This window comes from Macrosteles quadrilineatus, unplaced genomic scaffold (assembly GCF_028750875.1).
Source record: "Macrosteles quadrilineatus isolate MER2022 unplaced genomic scaffold, UCM_ALF_1.0 Scaffold_1__1_contigs__length_201487025, whole genome shotgun sequence".
In the NCBI taxonomy this organism is placed as follows: domain Eukaryota; kingdom Metazoa; phylum Arthropoda; class Insecta; order Hemiptera; family Cicadellidae; genus Macrosteles; species Macrosteles quadrilineatus.
In genome coordinates this window covers 61,657,992-61,669,885 of record NW_026542594.1, presented here as the reverse complement: position 1 = coordinate 61,669,885, position 11,894 = coordinate 61,657,992, and the positions used below count along the sequence as shown (strand labels likewise).

Genomic DNA, 11,894 nt, shown 5'->3' with positions numbered 1-11,894 from the left:
CAAAAGGTTCCACAGCTTGTAAATAATACACAATATTTTTTTAACTTATATTTTTACAAAAATACAATATTTTGTAATATAACTAAAAATAATTATCTTTAAGTACAGTATAGTAAACATTTGTTGTCTTCTGTGTTTACACTCTTACTGTAGAGTAAAATTATTTCACTAATAATTCATTTACTATGGAGGTCATAGGTACCTTAATTAAAACCAATTTATAATGTTTCAACTATTTGATTGTGTTTAAAAGTGTATCATTGTTATTGTTTAAAACAAAAATTTAATTTTAAAAAATAAGTTTTATTATTGTATTGGTTAGTTTCTATAAAAAATAAATGTTGGTTTTTAAGTTTAAAATTTTTATTATGATCCCCTCAACTCTGGTTTCTCATACTGTTAGGGTAAGTTAGGCATCACCTACTTCTCAACAGTGTTCCAAAATCATTTTATAAAATATAAATAGTTAATTTATTATATTTTTAAATGCACATACTCCATCTATATTGAATACATTCCTTTAACTCATTGGCGCCTACGAGTGTTACTCGTACGGCCGCTGCAGGCCGGCGGTTGACTTAAGAGTGCCGTTCGTGTCACCGCTACGCAGCGTCACTAGTTATTTTATTATTATTTTATTTATTATTACTATCCCATTTTTTGTCTTCTTACTTTTATGATGATTATAAATATCTTGCTTATTGTTTTGCGTAGTTACTCATTTATTTTGGTAAATAATGGAAACCAGATATCACCCAAAATCAGCCGCGGTAAGGTAAAACAAACAATTTTTTTTCTATGTTTTTATATTACTTATAAAAGTAAACAACTTGTGATTTTTCTATGTAGGGAATCAATTGAACTTTATAATAGTAGTGCCATTTGGTGTTTGGATTAATCTTGGAATTTGTAAATCATGTTTATAAAAAAATTGTTTTTAAAATTTTTTATTTTTATAATATTTATAATTTTATTTATTTTACACTCTGAGATTATCGAATTACCAATTTTTTTGTAGACAATTTTACTGTGAACAAAATGGCGAAAGAATTAATAATTTATTACCTAAGGTTTTAAAAGTCTACAAATTCGGTGAAATTAATTGCCGATAGAGGGTGCTGCAGGCAGCGCATTAATTCTTTCCCCAATGGGTTAAGGAGTTAAAACATTAGTATGGTAGTAGTATAATATTATTCTACGGGCCTCTTTTTCTGTCACAAACCTGTCTTAAAACAATATAATCCTATATAATAGTAATAGTAATAGTAATATATAGGATAAACCCTTTGGTCTTGGTCTCCAATGATTTATATGTCACTAAAACTCTTTTTCATGTTTTCCAATTTCTTGAATAAGCCATAGTCTTTTCTGAAACATTTACAACAACAAAGGAATTTAAATAAATGGCAAACCTTTAACAAAACTAAAATCAACTTAACTTACATAATCCACACCTTTAATGATATTCCAGCTGTATCCATGGAAAGACTTGTCTACTTTTCCTTATTGAAGAGTGCTTTAGAGACAATACCTTATAACCTCACACGTTCGCTACTGCAATAGTACAAAAATTTTCATTCGCGTGGACCAGCGACGCACATATGCGTCGGCCGGGTTCCACCCATAGACTGCCGTCGCATATATGCTCAAAACATAACTCAAAACACAAAAAATGAACTGTCGCATATATGCGACGTTTGGTCTATTTCAAGAAAACTATGATAATTTTCACTATTGTCTTCGCTGTAGACCGGGCGTCGCAAATATGCGACATTACAAAAGGTTATTAATAATACAAAAAAACAAGGATACATTACAAACACGATTGTAGCGTATTACAATGTAAATGATCACCGTTTTACAGGTTTTCGCCCGTGGTCTGTGTGTACTGTTATCCAAGTGACAGCCGGTCTGTGTGTAAGATTCAAATGTGTACCTCGGTCTGTGGCAATGACCGCGGCGTCGCATATATGCGACGCTCAGTAGCGAACGTGTTAACCTTTAGAGAGCTAGATGCAAGTTCTGCAACCCAGGTTTTTACATGTTTCCCACTTATACTAAATAATTAAATACAATTTTCTGTTGTTTAGTTCTGGAATAAAATTTGGCACTTGTAGTTTTCTTTTCACTTTTACCTCAAAATGCACTCACTCCCTTGTTATCTACAGATCATTTCATCAAATCTAATGATCTTACTGTGAACTGTGATGTAAATCTATAATATTAAAACGAAACAGGGTTTTTTTATTTCACGATTCTGAATCAACCACTCGACGGATTTTCATGATTTTTGTGTTGAAAGAAAGATAATTTTGAGAACTAGGGAATGTCGAAGCCACAATTTTAGTTTAGGGTCCCAGTTTTTTAGAAATTAAGTTTTAATTTTTAAAAAGTCTAGCAGCCGACGCTAAGATTCTAAACTAGCTTTTGGCATAAAATAATTTGCTTAACATAACAGCTGTAAACATTCAGCTTTTGTGTCACAAATTCAGCATTTGGATAAAAATGTAAAGACATACTTAGGGTTGACTTATTTAAAATGTGTAATGCTGTCAGTAATGTTATTATTGATACGTTCAATTCTTCTGTAAGAGGATGACAGATTAATTTAATATACATAGTCAAATACTAGGATGTTCAAATTATTTTTTAAAGCAATCTTTGTAATCTTCGATTTGTTTTAGAGCAATATAATTTGTTTTAACTAACAGCTGGTTAGTTATAAAAATGCCCTATAGAACTATGAGGTTATTTACTCTGATTTTGTCATTGATTATAGGAAATAAGTAAGATTAGTAGACCACCGAGATAAGTAACACCATCGATGTGTACAAGTCGAGGCTCTGTACATGAGTTAAATAAAAAAGATATGCAAATTATTTTACTGCTCAACTTTTTTAGAAAGGGTAGGAAAACCACAATTTTTACATATTTTAATTCATGTTGGCAGCTTTTTGTTTACAATCAATGTTTTTGAATGCTTGAACTTTGTTTGGATTAGGCCCGGAATTATTGATGTCATAAAGATGGAGATCAAGAATCCTCAGGAATACAATTTTAAATTACCACCACAACCTCAGACGGGTGTTATTCAAAGATATACAGACGAATGACATAGATTTAACACAAAGTCATCATTGACCTAGGATACTGCAATTAGACTAACCATCCTTTTATGAAATCTAAAAAGTTGTTTGGCGTGTGTTTAGTTGTGGTTACGTTTGGAGGCGCTGAATATTTTATAGTTTAAATTAATGAATATGGGGAATTACGATGTGCATTGATTCAATGAGGGTGGTTTGATTATCAAGGATATTGGAACTAATAACGGAATGGATCATAAACATAGACAATTAATTACGTCCCTAGCTTTACTAGCGTGTTTTACGTTTTTAATTCCTTCAACATGTGACCAGTTCATTTGTTCAAATGAATATTATTTTATTTTTGACTCAGCTGTTTACCAAAACAAACTATATGTTGTTGTGTTTACTTTTCTTTGTTTACACTTATTTATTTAGCAGAAATTGATGTTAATGGATGCAGTGAAATTGACATAAAGGATGTGTGTGGACGATTCGTTTAATGATGTCAGGACACCAACGTTATAATTATGTGTACTGTGAATTTTATTGGATATTTTCGTTTTATTGTTTATTTATTATTATTGGTGATATTGATTATGGAAGAGGTAGGTAGGCTATGCAATGGCAGGTGATATCATTGACTAGGCCTCTATACACTTCTCAATTGATAATTACTCCTTCTACTGTAGGCTGCAATAAAATTTGTCTTTATACGTGTAAACTAGCTGTTCTGAATTATAGGCCAACTCCGTTTTAACTGTCTACTCCCGTACGTAGGACGGGCTAACACCTCGTTTTAATTTATAATGAATTTTAAAGGTTAGAGTGGCATGGATAGGAAGGAATTTGGTTTTGAAATAGAAATTTATCATGGGATGACACAGAATGACACAAATTGATGACAATGTGGGTGTGGATTGTCATAAACCAAAATCCCATCTTTAGTCAAGTGTCTACAATGTTTTCCCTCGATCACTTAATTTTTGTTGAGCATACTGTAATAACAATGTAGATAGTTTGTTGGACTGAAAGAGTCATAATAAACATACAACATGTTATAATAACATACCTGCTTCTCAATGTAAACTTGATGCCATACGGAGGACATCGGCGTATGACGTCGTGCACCTGGTCGTTGGTCAGCCCTGTTACAGCTGTACCGTTGACTTTTATCAGCTGATCTGCCACTTTAACTCCAGCTCGTCCCGCAGCAGATTTCTCCCGGACACCCACCACGTACACACTCTTGCCCATCACTGCGGTTTTGAGACCAAATTTTCCATCCCTTTTGTTTAAAATAACCTGACCAAAGAGATAATATTAATTTTTATTATGGTTTAAATTGAGGATAAAATGTTGTGTACAAATTTATTCAGCGTAAATAAACACCACCTAGTACAAGTGATTTTAAGATTTGTATGTAGCTCTTGAGTTAAATATTAATTATTAATACTGGACCTGAAAGTAGTTAATGATAGGTCCAAGTTGTCACAGGAAATTTTGTTATTATTTCAGGTTCAGGGTAGCTGTATTGTGCTACTTGTTTTATAATGTGTTTTTGATTAGTTCTGGACTTAACACTTAATGCCCTAAACATAAAGCCTATTTACAACTTTAAAATGTTATATTTATTCCCTTTTTAAACACTATTATACTTTAAGTTAAGTTTAACATAAACTAAACGACTTTTTATACCGTACCTCTCTAGTAATAATTTTTTTGTCATTATCTTCTTGGTTGCTGGTTTTGATTGTCTCCACGGGATCACTAGACAGTTTATAGTAAGAAATGCCATTGCCTTGGTGCTAGAAAACACAAAAAATTGAATTATAAAAAAAAAAACAATAGTTTAACTTGATTTTTGTTAGACCTTTAAAATTATTTTTAGCGATTATATAATTTGGAAAATCTTTTACAACCTCAATAATTAAGATGTGTTATGCTTCAACAAAAAAAACCTACATGAAATAAATAGTTTATTTTTAGTAGTAAAAGCTCCCAGAAATTATGTTAAAAATATCCCTCTAAACTAGTTTCTTTAACACTCATCTAGGTAAGTATAACATTAGATAGTTTGATCTTTTATGGTACTCTTGAGCCATGATAACTATCTACTGGAATTGATTCTTTATATTTACATATTTATAATTTTGCTTTTGATCCAATGGCTGTTTTCTTCATTTGATGTGATTGTACATACCCTCCCAATTAATTGTAAATATATATAAATATTTAAAAAAATATGTTAAAGCCCCCCACACACTACCAGACCAGACCTCCAGACCAGACCGTCTGGCTGCAACCAAACCGTTTTGGACGGCCCTACACACTCCCAGACCAGACATTCCAACATTTGTAATTGAGACACCGTGGTGAGAACTCCAACAAATGGATGAAGACTGTAGCGACGGTCGGTCGTCTGACAGACAGCGCTACACACTCACAGACCAGACAAAAATAGTGGTGGGGGAACCTCAGACCGTCTGTGGTCTGAGGGTTCAACCATCAGACACAAAGACAGTCTGGTCCGAGAAAATCGGTCTGCAGACAGTCCCACATACGATAAGACAAGTGCCAGACGCCAGACCAGACAGTCTGGTCTGGAGGTCTGGTCTGGTAGTGTGTGGGGGGCTTTAGCTGTGTAACATTGTCTCAAACTATACACCTCTAATGCATAACTTTTGTATTTACTGACCATTGGATGTATTCCAACGAGAGCTACGTACTCTGGGAGATTGTGAGGCGAGGCAGGGGCCGGAGGGTAGACATCATACAGGGGAGGATACAGAGAAGGGTTGTATGGTGGTGGAGGCAATACTGTCCTGTAGATGGGTGCTACTCCCAAGTGAGGACTCTCCACCTAGGTTCACAGTCAAAAACTGTTTATATGTTTAAACCGTTTTGAGACTCCTGATTACTACAACTAAAAAAGTTTATGTAAACTTCGACTGTATACAGTTTATGTAAACTGTAAAGCCTCGATTTCTGTGGTGGCTATAATTTCAACCTCTAGAAACCAAATGTATTATAGTCCTCGCCACCCTAAGTTGAGGCAGCCCAAGGCCGCACGGCATATATCTAGTGCGGCCTTTGGCTGCCTCAACTAAGGGTGGCGAGGACTTTATAAGCAGTGAGCGACCTCGCTCTAACATCAAGTCTCGTTTAGCTGCAAGTAAATTTTTGAGAATGGTCATGAGAGGTCTGAGCAGTAAGCAGCAACGTCTAGTGCCGCTCAGAGTTTCAAGTCCAGAGATGATGGATCCATCCAAGTCCAGATTTTTGCCAAATCGCCGCTCAGATTTATCATGCTTCAGATCTGTTGTAAACCATGCAGTGTTTTTGTAAACCTCTCCATCTCTTACCAATCCTCAATCTCAATCTGCTCAAAATGTAGTCAAAAGTAGATATTGGACATATGAAGGGTATTTGCTGGGCATTTGAAGAATGTATCATTGCCTTCCCTAAGCTGCAGGTTTAGGTTTAGATGATGGTGTTCCTGAAACAATCTTCTCCTCTTGTTAATTGGTTGTACCCGTACCCCCATTATTTACTGTACCGGTATAGGTATCTTTTCTGTACTAACAAATTTTTTCTTTGAACTCTTGCAAATAAAATAAGAATATCAGTTTGTTGGCCTGAAAAAGTCATAATAAACATACATGTTATAATAACATACCTGCTTCTCAATGTAAACTTGATGGTTTACATTTTAGTACATAGATTTAACAAACAAAATTGTCCTAATAAAAAAATAGATACGACTTATGCCGGCACTGTTTGCTATCTTAAGCTTTACAGACACTTACAACAGGGGAAATGCAATGAATATCAAGAAAATTTGCTGCTTGAATCACAGTCATCACCAATACTTACATATATGTTGCTCACGTTGCTGCTAGCCATCCGCCGCCCAATGCTCGTATCTTACCCGAGGCCTTAAAGTCAATTTGTAAAAGAGCTTTTTGTAACTTGTCAGACAAAAACGTTAAACAACCTTGACATCGTCTGGATAGGCTTGTGCTACTTCAATATACTTAACTTTTTTAAATTTGGTATTAGGATTATTATGACAGATGATTATCACCAACTCACCTCAAAATCTGTAAGTTGAATACACACTGGAACAGTAGGGAAAGCCATCTAAAACATAATTAATATTAATTAATTATCTTAGCAGTTAGATCAGTATTAGTATACCGTAGTACCGGTACAATATTTCCTTACAAATTACCTTCAGAAATGAAACCGTTTTATACCGATGTGGTTGAATAAATTTATTGAGTGATCTCAATAAATTTATTGAGATCACTATTGTCTGTAAAATAACAACTTCCCCTCCACGGCCACAACACCTTTCTTACCCTTAATGGTCGTCCAGTTTTTATACCGTAGATGAATTTTTCCTCAAAACTTACAGTTAAGTTTATTAAAAACTTATACCATTGACTATACTACATCATAGTGTTATATAGTCAATGCTTATACCCTTTGAGAGATAATTTCTTAAGAGGTTATTTTATGCAACCCAATGTTAGGCTACCAAGACAATGAAAATTTTACAGTGAAAAATATAGTTTTATTACTTTGCATTTTGAAATAATATGTGTAAAGATAATTTCAATGATAACACTCATAAAACTTGAGGCTGGCAGGGATTAGAAGGATTAGAACTACCGTATGTAAAAACCTTCTTTTTTTTGTTAGTTGTTACTAGTATGATTAAAAGTCAATAATGTAGTCTGTAGTCACCATTACTTTGAAACAAAACAAAAAAATAAATAACAACAACCTTCAACTTGTATTGTACTTACATTCAAGGTGGCCGATGCAGTTGTAATTCATCCCAACAAGTACGTTTATCAGGACCTGATAATCTTATCATGCTTGCCAGGTGTTTACTTCAGAAGTGAATCACTCGTATAATATCATAAAGCATGAGCAATACATTCTGCTCAATGCACAATAACATGGTGTATACCGGTACTCATTACAGACTAAATACTAATCAAGACTGTACGGTATACAAGTTTATTTCAATTGAAATAGCTATACTTTGGCTACAGTTCCTCAGAGAACCTGTGATATATTATTGGACTATTGGTATTCTTGATTTTGATTCAGTGTAAGATATATCGCTCCTTAAGTATTATTTTTTCCCCAACCTTGACATTGAATTGAGTTATGGTCTGTTTATGCTGTTATTGACTTTTAAATTTAAACTAAACACAAAATTTGATTTGAGAACCTAGAAATGATATATTTCGCTAAACTACTGTAAAATTACATGTTTTTCGTTGCATGTTTATCACCTGCGAAAATCTATCATTACATTGTTTACTACGGCAAAAGAATGTTTACTATGCGAAAGTAATGTTTACAATCTTTTTTTGATTTTGCCAACGTAAACAAACAAATACTTGTTATTGTTTTACCAACAAACTGTTTCAATTTTCAACAACGATAACAAACATTAACTTTAAATTGAAGGCATAAACTAAACAATTCTATGAGTTTTGTAATGAAGAAAATAATTATTCTTTGTAGTGTAGCAAAAAGTACCTAACGTTCAAAACACGAACAAGAGTGAAAGTGTGTCTATACATATTCTCAACCATTTAAAGTGCTCGATAAATATCACACTTCAAACATGGTCTCAAATATGTAATGAATCACTTTCTACTCTTATGGAATATACTGTTTACGTTTTTAATGGTGTTTATTGTTTAATAAATGAAACTATATACAACATCATTTCTTTGTAGTGTAGCATAAAGTAACGTTCCAAACATGAGTGAAAATGGGGCTATATATATTCTCAACCATTTTAAAGTGCTCGATAAATCTCACACTTCAAACATGGTCTCAAATATGTAATGAATCACTTTCTACTCTTATGAAATATACTATTTACGTTTTTAATGGTGTTTAATAAATGAAACTGTATGCAACATCATATAACCAAAAACATTATGAACGTTAAAAAACAAATAGCCTATGACTATTAGTATAGTTACTAAGAAGGAAATTATTTCAACTACTGTAGATTGTTAACTTCTAAGAAAAGAATTGAACATTTTTCTAATCTGTTAAGTAAGGAGGACTGGTCTATGTGTTTGTCTTCGGTGGATAGTAATGAAGCTTATAAAAGTTTTTTCTCAGTATTCTATGATTTGTTTCTGCAATGTTTTCAAACTAGAACATTTACTTCAAATAAAAAGTATAAATATGGGAGTGACTGGATGACAAAAGGATTAAAAATCTCAAGTAGGAATAATAAAGAACTCCATAAAAAAATATAAGCAGACTTCTGACCCAAGTTTTCAATTGTACTATAAAAACTACAAAAAGATCTTTACAAAACTTGTATTTGCAGAAAAAAAGTATATCTTCAAAAATCAAGCATTCCAATAATATTGCAAAAACAACATGGCAAGTAGTTAGGAAAGAGCCTGGATTTATATCAGATGGTTTTCATTGTAATGAGTTGTTAATTGGTGACAATAACATTGTAAAGGGTCCATGAGATATAGCTGAGGTTTTTAATGACTGCATTTTAGTAGTGTGGGGCAACAGTCTTCCATCGGGGGTTCAGTTCAGGAAGCAATAAATTACTTAAATAATGCAAAGGTACAAAGCTTAACTTTTTCATTTAGTCCAATCACAAAAAGAGATATGATTAAGACCATAGCAAGCTTGTCAGCTAAACAGTCATCTGGGTGGGATGAAATCCCAGTTTCATTAATTAAAGAAATTAGTAGTATAATTTTGACTCCATTACTGCACATCTCAAATATTGTATACTGGAGTTTTTCCTGACAAACTAAAATTTTCCAACATTTTTCCAATTTATAAGAAAAACTGTAATAAAAGTTTAGATAAAGATAACTATAGACCAGTAGCACTGCTTCCATCATTTTCAAAAATGTTAGAGAAGATTATATTAAATCAAATAGTCACTCATTTAGAAAAGTATAATCTTATTAACGAGAAACAATTTGGTTTTAGACAAGGAAAATAAACCCAGATGGCAGTATTTGAGTTGGTGAGTGACTTGTTGAGGGCCTTGGATGAATCGCAGACAACATTTTGAGTTTTCTGTGATTTGTCCAAGACTTGATTGTGTCAGCCAAGAACTGCTGCTGACCAAAATGAGTTACTATGGATTTAGAGGCATAGCACGTGAACTGTTTGAATCTTATCTTACAAAACGATTCCAAAGAGTTAAAGTTAAAATGTTCGATGATGACAGAATTGCTAACTTCTCAACTTGGAGGGAGGTTGTCTGTGGCGTGCCTCAGGGATCTATTTTATGGCCAGTATTGTTTCTGTTGTACATTAATGATTTGCCAACCAACATTAATACTCCACTTTATCTTTTTGCAGACGACAGCAATAATTATGTGTCGAAACAAACGAATAACAAAATTAAAGCTTTTAAATACTCTCCAAGAAATATCTGACTGGCTATCCAAAAACTGTCTTAGTTTGAATTGCTCCAAAACAAAAATCTTAGCTTTCACTTCTAACAATAGAAACAAACAAATAAATGAGGAATTCGTCATGCCAAGTGAAGAACTTTGTGAAAATTCCCTTAGTGTGAACTTTTTATATTTTACACTTCAGGACAACTTAAAATGGCATGATCAAATTCAGGCCGTACAAAAAAAAACTTAATAAATCTCTTCATGCTATTAGAATTATTGCCAATACTTCAGATATTATAAAGACATGTCTTCAGGTTTATCATGGTTATTTTTTATCAATTAATTGTTAGGTACAGCATCATCCTTTGGGGTGGAACATCAGTAATTGACAAGATATTCAATTTACAAAAAGATGCCATTCGAGCAATGTTTAAACTAAAATTTAGATAATCATGTAAACAATATTTCAAAAATTCTAAACTATTAACTGTATCAGCTTTATATTTTGGAAGTTCTGAAATTCTTTAAAAAAAAATCAACAATATTTTTCGAAAAACAGTCTGGGGACTCAGGGTACAAGAAACATAGACACTCAGCAGTACCCTAAACATAGATTGTCACTTTTGGAGAAGGGTCCATATTACATGGCAATTAAACTGTTTAATCACCTTCCACCAGAGATGAAAAAATAAAAAATAAACTAAAACATTAAAAAAAACTGGAAACTCATCTAGCTACAACATGTCCTTATAAAGTGGACGATTTTTTTTTAATAAGCTCATCTGTCTGAATCAGGGGTTGTACTGTAAATGTTTTAATTTTTGTTAGACTATATCTTATCCACAATATATTTGATTTTTTAATAATTAATTTACACTCTAGTTATAATTGACATGCCATCTGTTACATGAGCTATGCTCAAATTTGTTATTTTTTTATGGCAAATAAAGAGTTTGAGTTTGAGATGGAACAGTGATATCTGCTTCTCATGTCAAATTTGGTGTACCACAAGGTTCTGTGTTAGGGCCTATTTTATTCCTTGTCATGGTAAATGATCTGCCGTCTACTATTAAGTCATCGAAAACCATCATGTTTGCTGACGACACATCTTTCCTTACAGTCAGTAAAGATTTGCCAACTGTGAATGGTATTGCTGATGAAACTCTGAATCTGGCTGTTACATGGTTCAGAGCTAATGGTTTTAAACTTAATGAATCAAAAACACAAAAGGCAATATACTCCTTAAATAGTAGACTTGCTTATTCAGATGAATTTGTTAAGTTACTAGGGGTGCAAATAGATTGTAACTTAACTTGGAATAGCCAAATAGATTTAGTTTGCAGTAAATTGTCAAAAGTTGTATATTTGTTAAAAACTTTAAAAT

General features: G+C 32.9%; 1 protein-coding gene across 1 annotated transcript; it reads right to left on the bottom strand.

Annotated features, from left to right (window-relative positions):
- Positions 1–98: 98 nt before the first annotated feature.
- LOC128983294 (multiple PDZ domain protein-like) lies at positions 99–7,520 on the bottom strand. The gene is made up of 6 exons (XM_054402540.1): positions 7,448–7,520; positions 7,179–7,226; positions 5,782–5,946; positions 4,787–4,891; positions 4,156–4,388; positions 99–1,368 (listed from the first exon to the last, which is right to left on the bottom strand). Exons 2-6 carry the CDS (start codon positions 7,224–7,226, stop codon positions 1,308–1,310), a joined length of 612 nt encoding a protein of 203 aa, XP_054258515.1. The 5' UTR covers positions 7,448–7,520; the 3' UTR covers positions 99–1,307.
- Between the last annotated feature and the right edge of the window lie 4,374 nt (positions 7,521–11,894).